Source organism: Macrotis lagotis, chromosome 2, assembly GCF_037893015.1.
Source record: "Macrotis lagotis isolate mMagLag1 chromosome 2, bilby.v1.9.chrom.fasta, whole genome shotgun sequence".
NCBI lineage: Eukaryota > Metazoa > Chordata > Mammalia > Peramelemorphia > Peramelidae > Macrotis > Macrotis lagotis.
Window position 1 is genome coordinate 13,423,000 of NC_133659.1, and position 16,766 is coordinate 13,439,765.

Genomic DNA, 16,766 nt, shown 5'->3' on the forward strand with positions numbered 1-16,766 from the left:
AATTGTTATGACTATGGGGCAGCTAGGTGGCTTAGTGGATAAAGCACCGGCCCTCAAGTCAGGAGTACCTGGGTTCAAATCCGGTCTCAGACACTTAATAATGACCTAGCTGTGTGGCCTTGGTCAAGCCACTTGACCCCATTTGCCTTGCAAAAAAAAAAAAAAAAAAGAATTGTTATGACTATTGGTGTTGCTATGGTTGGGTCATTTCTATATAAATGCTGACTGTACCACCAAGTTCCCGGACTTCTCTTTCACTAACTGTGAAGACCTCCATCTAGGAGGAGCAACTGATCCACCTGGCTCACACCTGGAACTCTCTTCTATGATTCAAACATCCTTCCTCCCCAAGGACTGCAAAGCCAACATGAGGCAATGACCACAATGCGGATACCCACATCAGGCATTTTAATTACTTAAATCAGGAAAAGTAACATTCCCTTCCCATCGCCACCACCCACCCACCACCCAATTAAACAGTAGGAAACTTGGCTCCCCATCAAGACAGCTAGAAGAGAACAACTATGTTCCAACAGAATTGCAGAGAGATAAGGAAATCAAGTTTGGCAAGAAGCTTTTCTTTTAATGTACAGAATATCCAGTTCACCAATGCTAAGACACCAAGCAAAAAGGGTGCTGCTGAGACGTCAAGGAAAGCTTCACTAAGGAAATAATGCATTTCAGCTCCATTCACCGAAGCATTGAAATCAATCCCTTTTCAGGGTGCAGGGTTCCATAAGGGGTCCTTTCCAGAAAGGTTTACAGAGAATCTCCTTGGGGAAAAGAACCCCTTTCCTCCCAGTCATGGGAAGAGGATACTTAAGAGGTGTAAGGCAGCAGGAATAAATGTCATTTTCTAGGTTTTCCAGAGGAAAAATAGGGATAGGGGGGCCAAACCTTTGGGATCCTTTTTCTGTCACCATATGGACACCCTCTACCCTGTAGTATTAAAGCTATTATACTCCGTCTGAACATGTCTAATGCAGAGGCTTTCTCCACGTGGGTACAGGCTCTTGTCCAACATCTTTACAATATGCTATGGATCTCTCTATCTCCTAGTCTACAGCACTAACTTTTAGCAGCATCTCTCTAATGTGCTTTATTTTGAATAAAAACTAAATCATCTATTTACTCAAGTGGGATCCAAAACTTAAGAGCTGGAAGAGAGATTAGAGGTCATTCCATTCAGTCTCCTCATTTTATAGATGAGGAAACTGGCAGACAGAGATGGAGCAACTTGGGCAGGGTCACACAGTTAGGAAGCGGCTATCTGCTGGAAAATTTGAACTTGAATCTTCCCAACTCTAAGATCAGGGCTCTATCCACTATACGACACTACCTCTAGTGAAGTCCCTGCCATTTTTTTTTCACTGCTTTACTATCTGAGATGTGGTCTTTAGCATTTGAGATGTGTGAGTACTCTGTGTGAGACATTGAGAGGCCTAGCCTTCCACAAAAAGAGGAAACAAACCTGGGACTTAGGGTTCCCATGTACAACTCAGGGTCTGGGACTTGAATAAATTCTATTCATTTCATTCTAAGAGGATGTCAAGAAGGGATGGTTATCTCCAACATTAGCTATGAGTGTCTTGGGAGAGGCGGGGAGCTGAGTAGCAGCAGCAGAAGTCGTCCTGATGCCTTTTTTCTCAGAGGGAATGAAAACCTCTTCTGGAACTGGAGGATGAGATAGCATTCACACCCAAAAGGAAGGACATCAACCAGAATCCCAGAGAACATCTGACAGACCCAATGGGAATAGCTGGCCTTGGTTACAGGGTGAAGATAGAGCAGAGGTTCAGGGATTACGATGAGATCACAGTTCCTCGAGGCCTCCAGGCCACAGACTTTGGCCTGGTGGCCCTCTGGGGCACCATCCCACCACCACTACCCATCACTACCTCTTAGAGGATGCCATGATGGAATACAGGCCCATTCCAAATGAGTTATAGGATAGAAAAGTCATCCAGGACTTGCTACCTAGACAGCCTGCTCTCATTTAAGGGGTTCAGACAAATGTGGAATCTTTTTCTTTAAAACCCTTTGAGACTTACTTCTTAAATGGAAGAGGGCCCTATTTTTTGGCCACCTCTCTATATAGATTCATTTTGACATGCCCTCCCTGGGATCACTGAGAGAGGCGCTTCAAGTGATCTTGATTAGCTTCTAATTGGAACACAGCACCAATACTACACACACACAATTTAATGAACAACCACATCCTCCTTGTTCTTCCATACTATAGGCTTGTCAAGCTTCTTTCACTCCAATAGATGCCATCTTGTTGGAAAACAATGAATAAACATATGGCCAGATTTTGTTAGTCTCCGTCCCAGAGAAAGAGTGAAGGATACCTCGGGTCCTGAAAAACAGGAAAACAAAGGCACATTTAGGTTTTCTTTCAAAAAAAAATGCTACTTTCACAGCTCTTCTTTGGCTGAATGAGTGGAGAACTATGGGTTAAAAATGCAGATGAGTGATGAGTTTGGTTGGTTTTCCTGAACTGTTTTTGGGAGTTTTAACATTTTTCCAATGTAAGGATCTCTAGGAAGGGGAGGGGAGGATGTAATCAATATAAAGTTAGATACATGAAGACATTTGAGAAGGAAAATGATTTTACTGTACAGTTCAGCTCCTTAATATAGAAAAATCCAACACACACACACACACACACACACACACACACACACACACACACACACACACGGCTACCATGTTGCCCAAGCATCCTTGAAGGTCAATTCAATTAAATTTAGTAGAGAAATGTTAAGTTTTTACCACATGCCAGCCATTGTACTCTGTGATGGGGATACAAAACCACTCAGTCCCTGCCCAAATTCATTTATTTGTTCATTCATTCAACAACCAATAACCTCAATTAAGATGTATTTATTAAATGGCACTTCTGGGCCAGCCTTGGACTAGGAACTTGTTTGGATATAAAGACAATAGCAAAACTGTCCAGAGTTCAAGGGGCTTACATTATAAATCTGGGTTCAAATCTTGACTGCCACTGACCACAGCTCATTCACTTAACCTTGAATGGTCTTTATTTCCTCATTTGTAAAATTAGGGAGTTGGGTTGTAGTTCCCACCTAATTCTAAATGAAAGTTCCCATGATGCTAATAAGTAAATACCAAATAAAGGGCAGGGAGAAGGGCCAGATCTGTGACTTCACTGTTATGTGTAGAAATTCCAAAGAAGGCAGCTAACTGCCCCCAAATCCAGAATCTTCTAGAAAGTTCTAGAGTGAGGCTCTAGATAGACTTGATGGAAATTGACTTTTATTTCATTGACTAAGGACATACAGACTCCATTCTCCCTACTTAGATGAGACCCTCAGCCAGGTGTGGCAGGAAACAGTGCCCCTGCCACTTTTGGGGCCTTAGGAATTATTCCCATTTATAAAACAAGGTGGTTGGAGGAGCAAATTTCTAAGATTTCTTCTTTCTATGATTATTAGAAGGGGAGACCTGGAGGTGGTGGAAATCCACCAACTCTGTCACTTTAAAGGAAAATGGAAACGTGTCTGGCTTTTTACCTTGGTTAAAACACAGGTCATGATGACAATGACAGAAAAGAAGCTCAAGAGTTATTGCTGTTGTTCAGCCATGTCTGACTCTTTGTGATCCCATTTGGGGTTTTCTTGGCAAAGATACTGGAGTGGATTGCCATTTGTATTTTAATGGTGAACTTTAAGAAATGGAAAAGGAATATGGTGGAGCAGCCAGAGGGCTGAAATCCTGCCTCTAATATTTACTAATCTGAGACTTTGGGAAAGTTTGATGTCTCTGAGTCTTATTATCCCCACCTGTAAAAATGAACACCACCACCACTAAACACATTCATGTGAGGCACCTCCCTCCCATCTGGTCTATCCCTACCTCCATTTTCACAAGGGAGGAAACTGAGGACCATAGAGGATCAATGTTGTACCCATTTATAGGAAAAGAAGCCAAGTCCAGCTCTGAGATCAGGTTCCCTCACTCACTTGCCTCTGATAATATAGAACATTTGTAAAATTCTTCACACACAGACTAAACCAATGTCTCCTGCTGTTATTAATCTACACCTGAGATTTCACTGACGTGGAAAAATTCCAGTGTAGGCATTTCTTCTACTAATACAGACTGGGCCTGGTTCTGCCAGCTTGTGGGCATGAGGTTGGGTGGCTTGGCCAGGATGACAGTTCAGATTATGCCAGAGGCAGGACTGGAACCACCAGAGTGCCCTGAGATCGGGTCCTGCCACAGGCCAGACCCGGCCTCTGGCGGTTGTCATCGTCACTGATGATACCCTTCATGCTGGTCACACCACTAGCCTACTGTCAACTATTCCTGTAGGTTTAATGTTCTGAAAGAAATTGCACGAGTGGATAATTAACTCCTTGGAAACAAATCAACATTTAATCAACATGTGAACTTACTGTTGTTATGGTTACCAATTGTCTGATTCCTTGTCATTTTATTGTTTTTAATTATCAATTGCCCAAAACCTACTGCCATTAACATTATTATAGTTATCAATAGTCTGATTCTATGTGATTATCTTTTATAGTTATCAATTGCCTGAATCTATATAATTAGTCTTATTTTATAATTATCAGTTGCCTGATTCCCTGCTAGGACTATTGTTATCAATAGCTTGATTCTATATAATTACATTTTTATAGTAATCAATAGCCTGATTCTATATTATTATCAATTTATAGTTATCCATAGCCTGATTCCCTACCATCCTTATTACTGTTGTGGTTGTTGCTGTGGTTGTCAGGGCCTAGCCGCTCCAACCCATGATCGTCTCTGAGGTACTCACCCCCGGCGCCCAGAGGGCACTTCTCTGAGAGGAGTGGGGGGATGGCAGGAACAGAAACACTCACTTGTATAATTCTATAACAGGCTTTGCCACCTCCTTGTACTGCCTCAGCTTGGCAGCCACAGCCTCAGGTTTATCGTCCTCTTGCTGGATTAACGGCTCGCCAGTGACATCATCGATTCCCTGGGAAGGCAAGAACAAGTGGGTGAAAGGGGTCGGGTTTCATCTATGTATTTTTGCCCTCACATTCTATGACCACCCATGGAAGAGGTCAACCAGGCCTGGGAAACAAAGTCAAGAGATGATGGCAGAAGCACAAGACTCACTTTCGAGTCCAGGGATTCTGCTTATCCGTTGCAGGGGTTGTCTTCAGACCCCCCCCCCCATCCCATCAAAGGAGAACTCTCCTCCCCATCCCCCACCTTGAGCACCCCTGGAAGAGGCTTCCAAGCCCAAGGTCACCACAACACTGGCAGGAAATCACATGGTAGGACTTTCCAGAGGAAAAGGCATTGAAAAATCAGTTTTTAGAAGTATCCCTGCCTCTTCCACCCATCTCCAAAACTGATCGAAAAAACTAGAATTCCATGATTCCCCTCTGCTGGACAAAAATTATGGGAGCCCTTCCATGTAACACTGCAGCACAGAGCAAGAAGAAATCCAAAGTCACTGATTTGGGGCTTTTGGTAATTGGATAAAAAATCAGATCCAGAAATATTCTCCTCAGTGATCTGTCATTCTGAGGAAGACAAGGTCATCCCGAGGAGGCAGCAGGAGCACACTTTCCAAGGGAAGCTGGTAGAATGAGGCAGTGATGGAACCATTCCTAGCTGCCCACCCAGGCCCTGCTGGGCCTTCCACAGAAGGGACAAAGACCAACCCATCTCCCAGTGACAGGATTTTCCTTTCAGTGATAAGTCTTAATCTTTCAAGTGACAAGGAGACCACGAAAGCCAATGGAAGATGACTGGGGCCTGGCCATCTGCCTCAGAAAAATAATGGTCTGGGCAGCTAAAAGAGATGAGCTCCACTATGTGGCAAGAGAAGGAAATTGGGAAGAAACAGAAGAAAAGTGACATGGAGGCAAGGAGGCCTCAGAAGACACAAGCACCCCCCAGTTTACGGCTCCCAGAGGATCCTGTCTGGCAGGGCCCAGTCCGTGAGCCTACACACGATGGGAAGAATCCCTGAAAACATTCACGGTTTGGGAAGAATCGTGATCTCGAAGAGGAAAGGAAATCTAAGAATAAAAATCACTGAAAAGAAACCCAACGAGGTGAAACATTTTGTCAAGGAAAATAAATTTTAGAGGGAAATGAAGTATTCTAAAAATAAGATCAATAACACTGGAGGGAGGGAGGAGGGAGGGAGATAGAGAGACAAAGACAGAGAGAGAGAGAGAGAGAGAGAGAGAGAGACAGAGATTGAGGAAGGGAGAGAGAAAGAGAGAGAGAAGGAGGGAGGGAGAGACAGAGACAGAGAAAGATTGAGGGAAGGGGGGTAACAGGGGGAAGGGGAGAAAGAGGGGGAAGGAGGGAGAGAGAGAGAGAGAGAGAGACGATGCCAAATCAAATATGATGACCATAAAGGATACACGGGAGCAAAAGAGGGGATACCTCCATCCTGGGTCTTCTTGATGTTGTTAAGTCATTACAATTGTGTCTAATTGACAGAGGCCCTGTTGTTTCCTTCTCCAGCTCATTTGCCTGATGAGGAAACTGAGGTATCCAGGGTTAGGTGACTTGCCCAAGGTCACAGAGCTAGGAGTGTGTGAGGCCAGATTTGAACTTTAGAAGATGAGTCTTCTAGCTTCCAGTCTGGCCCTCTATAATAATTTCAAAGCAGCTCAGAGTACCAACTGGCATTCTAATCAATTAATCAAACATCAAACATCTATTTTATGCCAGCCCCTGTGCTAAGGGTTAGGGATACAAAAAGAGGCAAAAGTCCCTGCCCACAGGGAGCTTACAATCTAAGGATCTAATTAGTATTTCAAGAGACTGCTGCCCGGTCAGGGTAAATGCAGGTTCACTGAAGCAATGCAGCACCATGTTAAAAGAAGATCCTGGCATCGGAAGACCTGGATTCAATGCCCGTGTGTCCTGGAGCAAATCAGTGACCTGCCTTGAGTCTCAGATGCTTTACCTGTAGGTGTGGACTACATGACTTGTCTATCTGTCTCCCCTGGACCTCGGTTTCCTCCTCTATAAAATGGTGAAATTGGCTTGAGCCCAATCAAAGTACAGACAGATGGCACCCACCTCCCTTACCTGTACTTGAGGGGGGTTGAACTCCATGTTGTAGACCCTCCCACTTGGAGGATGAATCCACCGCCGGCTGAGGCGGTCTTTGAGTGTTTCAAATGGAATGTTCAAGCTGATCACTAGGTCTGGCTGACAGATTTTGTCCAGGGCTTCAGCCTGCGTTAACGTCCGAGGAAAGCCTAAACACCAGAAGCCAGATACCAAACAAGGAAGAAAAAGCATTTATGTAGTGTCTACCATGGGACTTTCACAGTACTAAGTGAGCTTGTACCAATAAATATTGTAAATGTTATTATGTCCATTAACAACTGAAAAACTTTCCTAAAGTCACACAGTTAGTAAATGTCTGAATCTACATTTGAACTCAAGGCCTCTCAACTTCAGGTCTGGCACTTTGTGCACTGTGGAACCACCCTGGATGCCTCTCCCAAAACAAGGCATAAGATCTCCGTGCTAGTGGTGGAAATAGAGGGGAGGTCAAACATTGCCCATAAAAGAATCCTAGAAACTATAAAGTAACATGTTCCTAGCTCTGGTCACCTGGATGACTTGGGACAAGTCACAGCACTCTTCTGGGCTGGCGTCCTTCTGGATAAAAATGGCAGATGGAAGAGGATGTGACATGATACACTCCAAGATCCATTACATATCTAAATCTAAAGTTCTGAATTCATAAATGATCTATTTGAGAAAGTTAGTGGAGAGTGTTGGGTCTGGAGTCTGGAAGACCTGAGTTCAAATTCCATCTCAAACCTTTATCAAGTATGTGATCCTAGGCAAGTGACATAATTTCTGTCTGCCTCAGTTTCCTCATCTGTAAAATGGAGATAATAACAGCACCACCTTGTAAAGGCACATAACTGGCACCAATAAATGCTAGCTGTTATTACTACTATTAATAGTAGTAACTATTAGTATACATAATAATTTATTAATAAATATTTGTGATTAATAATATTAATATTAATAAATATTAATGATGGCTTTAGTCCAAATTATATCTAAGTCATCACTGCTTCATGGAAAAGTGCACTAAACTTGGAAGAAGGAGTCTGATCTTCAGACAAGTCCCTCAGCCTTTCTGTTCTTCATTTATAAATTTGGATTTAAGTCCTCTACTAAAGAACCTGACTATTGCGTGGAGTAGCCTTCATCCGCCAGATTGATGTTGTCTGTTCATTGTCTCAGGTTCTGCCTTCTCGGGACAGGAAGAACCAGGCTAGCCCTCTGCCTCATGATAGCCCTACAGACACCCACTGGCAGCTATGGATTCCTAAATCCTCTTTGTCCAAACAAACAGCCCAGCTTCTCCTGAAAAGTCTTCAACATGCTCCACCTTCTCCAATTCCTTCCACCATCCCTCTCTCTATCAGAAGGCTGATCACGTGGTCCCATTACTGCTTCACCAACTGTGTTCAAAAGACCTGTAAAGTGAATGTTACCATTTACATTGTTCTTTCTCAATCCCACTTAACCCTAGTGCCTTCCTCCTGAGATTATTGCCAGTTTATCATGTCTATGGCTTGTCTGTGGGGGCAAGGTGAATAGAGGGCTGGTCCTGAAGGCATATTCCAAGTGCCCTATGTGTCCAAGGCAGAATTAGAACCCTGGTCCTCTGACCCTCTCCTGTCCCAAACTGCCCCTCTGATCAGGGGCACCATCACTACATTTGAATTCTCTTTCTTGAAGACAATGTAAATTATACTATTAATTCCATTGCCACCAGCTCCCATTGACATGATCACATCAACTGTGTGACCCTATCTAACCATTTTTTGCTTCAATTTCCTTCCTCACCAAATGTGAGACTTCGACTCTAAATTCCCTTCATGCCTAATAGTTATGATCCCAAAAACTAGTGTGAGATAGGAAATACTTAAAATTTAATGAATACCAATATTTGTATAAGGCCATGGGGTTTAGGAAGCATTTGTCAGGGAGGGCTAGATGAGGGAATCGAGGCTAAGCTGTTAAGTGCCATGCCAAAGGTTAGGAGACCCCTAAGGGCAGTATCCTACTGCCACTTTGCCATCTTTTCCTTCCCCCCATTAAGTGTTATTGCCATTTTATAGACCCTGGGGCTCAGAGAAATTCAACAATTTGCCCACAGGGAATGGTGGAGCTCAGACTACAACCAAGAATCCTCACTCAAGCCAAGTATCCTGAGCTCACTCTGTAAATTTTCATTTGAAGCTACACCTGCTTCCATGACTCAAAAACAAACCCTCTGACTTTTATAAAATCCTTTAATCCCAAGGACTAGCTCCTCTTCCATGAAAATGTCCTTGATTCCCCCCATAAAATGGATAATAGTCCCACTTTTATCTGGTTGCAAAGCACTGTTCACTGTACAGACCAATGAAACAGGCCATGGGACTAGAGCTGAGCCCTTTGTTGGGATTTTAATAAATATACGACCTACAGACCCGACTTCAAAATCTTCATGTGGGCAAGATATGAAGGGCCTTAGAAATTAAGAATAAGGCAGAGAAATCACTGTCTAATTAGCTTAAAATAATGATACCCATTTCTGTCAGATTCTATGTAAGATGTTACTCCCAAAGAAACTGTGCAATGCTGGTGCAAGTCTCATCATCTCTAGTTTACAGATGAGGAAATGGAAGTTCAGAGATGCCAAGTTATTAGCCCACATTATTAGCACAGCTCAGAAGCATCTGAAGTAAAATGAATTCCTACCCTGATTCTGCAAAGCGCCGTTGGCTCTCCAGTGAGTCCTTGCCCATGTTCCAAATGAAGAAACTCTAGGCAAGGGACCACAGGGCTTACCTGGAATCCAGAACATTCATTCAACAAATAACCAATTGTGTGGTGGCTGTTTTGGACCAAGTGCTGGGAATATGATGGCAAAATGAAACGTTCCCTACCCTCAAGAAGCTTACATTCTATCAATCAATCACAGACTTTTGGCTCTTTTTGTAACCTCAGCATAGCACAGGGTTGCTGATAGATGATTGATATTAATTCCTGAGTAGTGGTTGCTATGTCTCAGCCACTGTAGTAGATACTGGGGTCACAAACCCCAAAATGAACAGTTCCTGCTCTCAAAGGAGCTAAGGAGCATTCCAAGGATCAATGAAGAACATACTGAACACCTACTGGGTTCCAGACTTTGGAGTTCCTAGTCATAGGATCATCTACCACAGCTGGCCACAATGAGTCTAACCCCTTCATCTTACAACCAAGAGACATGAAGCAGCCCCTGTCCCCAAGGTGCTTATGTCTAGCAAGGGAAAGAACAGGTAGCTCAATTATCACAAGATGGCTAAAGGACTTTTGAAATATCTACGCCTTAGATGCCATGGAAGAGTCTCTGTTTCCTGCTTCTGAGCAGCAGGGAAAATGGCAGGGGCTCCCATGAATCAGTTTACCAAGCTCAGCTCTGTTTATTCTTCAGCTTCATGCTTTCTGGGTGCCATCTTTGGGGCTCCAATGAACAGGCATTCCAGTCTAGAGGAAATCACCTGGTTTCACTAGGACGAGAAGCCCATCTCCTTCCCTCTCTCTCTGCTTATCTCGTTCTTCACCCAAGCATCTCCCCCAAATTCTCTTAAAAGCAACTCTACGTCCCTTGTTTATTTGGTAAAACTCCTCACTCCAGGTCCCCGTTACCATGGAAACTGGAATCTAGCTTCATGGCCACATTTCTTTAATGCACTTTAATTCTTACTTAGGAAACCAGCTAGAATGGGAATTTTGGCATGAAAGTGTACAAAGAGAGACCCATTCCCTATGATAACCCTTCCAAGGATGGCAAAATGTCTTCTCAAAAGTCTTTGAATCCCAGAATTTCAAAGTCAAAAGGGATGTCATTGGTCATTGGACCCAACCCATATGGTCATCCAGGCTTCATCTGAAAACCATCCCTGAGGGAGAACACAGTCCTTCCCAATTCCAAGCCTAAAGGGTCTTCCTTGATGAGATGGTTCTATTGAAATTGAATGAGAAGGAAGGGGGACACAGGGAGGAAGGGGGGACCCACTGAGGGGTGGAGGGGGAGGAGAAGGGAGAGGAAATGGTGATGAGCATTGCACCTATCAAAGATTAAACAAAGAACAAGGAGAACCATTCCAAGGAGAGGGGGAAGAGTCACAATAGTAGCCTTTCTAAGTACCTGTTGAGGCCTCACATCCTATGGAGCTTGGCGCTCTGCCCATATTCAATTGATGTCTGAGTTTGTTGTTGAATTCTGGACCCATGGATGCCCAGCCAGTTGTGTCAAAGGTAGAATTCAAACCCAAATCTTTCCTCACTCCCAAAGCCAACCCTGCATCATCTTATGGAAGGCCGTGTGTGCCAGGTTAAGGAGCTTAAGACTGGAGTTGGTAAACACTGAGAATCCACCCACCCAGGGCCTGAACACGTCAGTGACATGATCAGGCCTGTACAATATTAGGAAGATTAATTTGGCATCTGTGCCTAGAATGGCTTGGGATCCTAAATCTAAATATACAGGTCATAAGAAAACCACAAATAATGTGTCATTTGAAGGCAGCAGGGCAAGAATAATTGCTGGGGATGAGGAGTGAAATGAGAAATTCTTTGGGTTGGCTTCCATTAATCAAGAATGGCATGATAGTCACTTTAACGAGTTCCTTAACTGAAGATGGGAGAATTTTGATGGCACTTCCTTATGGAAAGGACATAGCTCCAAGGCAGAATAAGGACTCATTAAGTTCAATAAACATGTAGTCACCACTTGCTAAAAATTATATAACTCCTCTGCTGGGCCTGTATTTAAGCTACTTCAAAATATTATAAAGCTCCAATCTAACCTTGTACTCTCAGCAACATGGAGAGTAAAGAAAGGTCGGTATTCTCCTCATGTTATAGAGGAAAAAAATAGACATGATTGAAAAATGACTCTAACAACAAAATTCTTTTAAAAAGTTAATGAGAATCTTGTTGTCCTTAGACCCATGGCTGGTCACGTCTGGAATATTTATTCTAAGGAGTCATAATGGGACGTGGAAGACAACTCATTAAGGAAAGACTGGGGGGGAAAAGGAAATGTTGACACAACGGAGGCTGCTTAACCTTAATAAGGGGAGACTCAAGTAGGGTGTGATAACCATCTTCAAATATCAGAAAGGTTGTTATGTGAAAGAGGAACATTTTACACAGCATGATTAGGCAAAAATGCAATCAATAAATAAAAGTTATAGGCTCATTTTAAGTCAATGGCTAACACCAATTTTAGTTGTAACTTCTTCTGTACAAAAGTCATTTTCCTTGCCCAAGAGAACAAAAGCAAAATTCTGGTTTGGCTAGGTTCTGCCTTCTCTCTAGCCTTTCTTATCTAGCAACACTATTTAACCCCCTGAGTCACTTCTTTTCCCTACTATAGCCTGAAAATATTTGTTGTCCTTAGCTTCCCACCTCAGTGCCACTTCAATTCAAACTTCAGTATCCCTAAACTTAATCTTGCAGTAGATACTATGGTCTTGTATTCACTCCATCTCTTGTGTTTTGTTTTCGGGGTTTTTTCCTTGGTATCATCAGCACCTAGGACAGTGCTGCCATGTAGTGATCACTGAGCACAAGATTGATGGGCCTTGTTTACATCTTCCATATGTATTTTGAAAAATTTCACCTCGGTTGGCTAGCTCCCCATTCATCTTTCTGTAAACAACTCATATAAAGACATGAGAGTGAATGACTCCTCAAAGGAAATGCAGGGAGAGAAGCAAAGGTAACCAAAAACAAGATTTATGGAGTGTAGAGGAAGAAGAGTCCAAAAGGAAAGACAGAAGTGACAAAATTAAGAGGATGCACGATCAAAGGTCAATGGCCAGCAATGGATCACCCCAGTGACTTATGCAACCCAAAAACATACAGACTGCAAAAAGAGACCCAATTATTCCCATGACGAGACCTCAACTTCTTGTTATCACCTCCTATGTAAAAAATGAGGAGTGACAACTTACATGTCTTAAGGAAGGAGCCCAAGCAGATGATTTGTCTGGATCCCTTCAATCATTTTACCAAGCAGCCAATTAGCAAGCATCATTAGTGCCTACTACAGGTCAGAATTGTGCTAAGATCTGGGAACACAAAGAAAAGCAAAAAAGATAGCCCTTGACTTCAAGGAACTTACATTCTGATGCATAAAGACAATATACAAATGACTATGCATTCAAAATATGGACAGTGTACAAGAAAACTAGTCTCAGGGGGAAAGGAGAAATACTGGGGAGACATATACCTGAACCCAACTCAGGGGAAACACATACAAAATTCAGTCAGAAAATCCCAGAATGCCAGGGTAGAACCACCTTAGAGTTCATTCAGTTCCATTCTCCCCCATTTTGCAGATAGGGAAACTGAGGTCTGGAGAGGTTAAATGAGTTGCTGAAGGTCACACAAGACACTAAGTAGCGTAACCAGGATTTGAACCCAGGCACACCAATGTCAACACCAGTGTATAAAAGACTAGACTTGGTCAAGAAGCCCTAGTCTCCAGTTTCATCTCCCATATTGGGGATTTGATTTCCTCACCCATCAAGTAAGGGGTTGAACCAGAAGACCCCCTCCTTGGTCCCTTCCAGTTGCAGATCTCTGATCTCCTCTGAGTCCCCTTATTTGTAATATGGATAACACTCCCCATTACATCCTCTTAAGAGGTTCAAATGAGATCACATAAAGCAACTGTTTTGCAATTTTTTAAGCACTGTTATTATTTCTACTTATAAAAACATCACAAAAACACCACCTAGGGGGCCACTAGGTGGTGCAGTGGATACAGCACCGGCCCTGGAGTCAGGAGGACCTGAGTTCAAATCTGACCTCAGACACTTAATAATGACCTAGTGTGTGACCTTGGGCAAGCCACTTAACCCCATTGCCTTGCAAAAACAAAGAAAAACAAAACAAAAACAAAAAAACACCACCTAGACACAAGGTGACACAATGGAAAGAGTCAAGAAGATGTGAAATTGGATCACTTCAGCAGTCTGCTTCAGTTTTCTCAACAGAAAAACAAAGATAATAACAACACCTACCTCCACAGGCTGCAGTGAGGATTAAATGAGCTAATATTTATAAATCACTCTTAAAACTCTATATTTTATAACTCCCTGCTTTGATTGCTTCTGCAAGCTAAAATTCCATAAATAAAGGTTCTACAAAAACAAGGACTAATGGCATAATCGTTTTCCCATAATTTATTTTCAGTTCGCATGTGGGAGGGACATAGACAAGGGAAACAGCAAGGTCAGAGCCCATTCTGCTTAAGAGTTTCTAAAATGTGAGTTTTATAACCAGCTCTATGCTAAATGAACAGATGCAGGATACTGCATCCTGCCTTCCCCAACCTGTTCTATTCATGATTTCCCTAAATCTATGGATCCAGGTCAAAGATATCTATCGTTCATCTATCAATAGATTTCTATCAATCTAGATAGATATCATCCATTACCTATCAATCTAAACATATATATATATATATATACATATATATCTAGCATCTATCAATTTAGATATTGATCTATATTGCTCTTTTTCAGTCATTTCAGTCATGTCCAACTCTTCCTGACCCTATTTGGCAAAGATACTAGGATGGCTTGCCATTTCCTTCTCCAGCTCACTTTACATATGAGGAAACTGAGGCAAACAAGGTCAAATAAATTGCCCAGCTTCTAAGTGTCTGAGGTTGATTTGAACTCAGGGAGAAGAGTCTAAATCACTGTACCACCCAACAACCCCACGTATCCACATAGATATAGATAAAATGACTAAGTCTAGGTAAAGATCTCAAGACTCAAAAGTCTATGATTTTCATGTTGGCTCTCTTAAGGCCAAGGAAAGGTAATTCACTTAAGTATATCCCCAACTTTGGCAGTTGCCAATTTAAATCATTTGGCATTGAATGGGTCAAATTAAACTGGAGGCTAAACAGATCAATAATGCCCCCCCCCCCCCCCAGAGGTGGCCCACCTTCTCCAGACTCTCCCAAGGGTCCGTGTCCATTCTTGGTGTCCCAAAACCAATCCTCACAGGATTCCAGGAACCTGGTGCACTGGTCAGGGAGACACTGCTGAGAAGCAGCATGTCCTGACCCATTTTCTATTTCTGGTATATCTTGTCATGCTCTCCATTGTTTTCTGAGTTCAAAAAGAAGCTAAGGGTGGGACTTTTTCTCCCCTCCCTTGATTAGTCCTCAAAAAGACCTTGACAAGGGCAGTTCAGAAAGGTTTTTCAGAGAAAGAATTTCAGATTGGAGATGATACATTCCTTCACAGCATCTGCTGCCTCTTCTCTGCCAATGCCATTCGAAGGTAAACACACCCAGAATGGCCTGGGGTAGAGACTCATCCAGAATTATGGCCAAGAATTAGAAGGAGCAATAGTAGAGAAATGAGAAAAGATCAAGACTCACTCGGGCCCATGCCACCACAACCATGAGAACATAACACCTGGTTAAAACAAAGGAAGAACGGCCACCTTCTGTGGAGTTGAATCTGAAGTTGTCTGAAACCAGGCTTTGCCATTTCATCCCTATTGATAACCTCTCTGGGTCTCACTTTCCTTCTTTATAAAATGAGGAAGACTGACTAGTCAACTAAAAAGCAGATCTGCAATCCCCAGTTATTTATTTGCATGCTGTTATCTACACAATAGGTGATTCATTTGCTCTCTACCATCAGTATGACTTGGTGGGAAAAGCCTCAGATCTGGGGTCAGGGGGTCTTCCTTTGACCCCTCATGAACATTCTCTGGGTGAATTTGGACAAGATGGATCATCTCCCTGGGTTTCAGGCTCTTCTCCTGTAAAAGGAGTTGGGCTCTTGAATTCCTGCAATCCTATATTGATGGAGGAGGCTGCATCCTTTCTTTCCTGCCTCACTCCAAACATCCAGAACCCCACAATACCTTCTCCCTTCCTCCAAAGACAACTAAGTCATTCTGAGTAGTTGGCAAGAATGGGGATAGCTGGGAGAAGTAGAAATTATTTTCACAGTCTCATCTATAAACTTTTATCTTAAAGAATAAATAAATAAACTCTAATCAGGGTCATTTCTTTTTGGGAGTAGATCTGATTTTGGTCTGATTCTGGACCAACCCAGATTTTACTGATATATCAAAATCCCAGAGAAGAAAACCATTTTCTCAATTTAGTTGGTGCCCATCTCTCATTCCCAGGCTTACTGGGAGGGATTCAGTAACTTTCTGGGGCTGGTGCTGGGACAGAAGGGGTGCCAGTCAGTATGTGTCAAAGCAAATTTTAGAGCCTAGATTTTTTTCCTGGCTCTGAGGCTGACCCTCAATATGCTATCCTACCTCTTAAAATGTACATTTTCTAATGGTTATGGTGGCTATCAAGAGTACCCTCCTTTCAAAAGTATGGTATCTCCTCTCAAGCCAGGCTGCTGAGGATGCCAAGGTGCTTAGACTATGGAGAAGAAACTTGTGTAAAGGACACTCCTTGCCTCTATAACCAGGAAACCCTAACTATTCCACAGTCAACACCCAGAATAACCATTCTGAACAGGATCTGGGACTGCAAGAATCTTGTCCTTCTCCTCCATTCTCCTCATTTTACAGAAGAGGAAGCTGAGGATTGAGAGGAAGCCTTGGGTCTTAAGGACTTCTTTCCTTTTGGTTCAGGGCAAGACTTCACTAGCACAAGGAGTAGAAGGCATATAAAGCTGATGCCCCAGCAAGGCAACTCA

General features: G+C 42.8%; 1 protein-coding gene across 1 annotated transcript in view; it reads right to left on the reverse strand.

The window, feature by feature from the left end:
- Positions 1-359: 359 nt before the first annotated feature.
- Positions 360-16,766, reverse strand: part of AK4 (adenylate kinase 4) — a 70,250-nt gene continuing 53,843 nt past the window's right edge. Inside the window, exons 3-5 of the mRNA XM_074221249.1 lie at positions 7,084-7,256; positions 4,878-4,996; positions 360-2,359 (exon numbers count right to left, since the gene is read on the reverse strand). Coding sequence (XP_074077350.1) covers positions 2,248-2,359; positions 4,878-4,996; positions 7,084-7,256 — 404 coding nt within the window. The 3' untranslated portion in view covers positions 360-2,247. The remainder of the gene's footprint in view (positions 2,360-4,877; positions 4,997-7,083; positions 7,257-16,766) is intronic.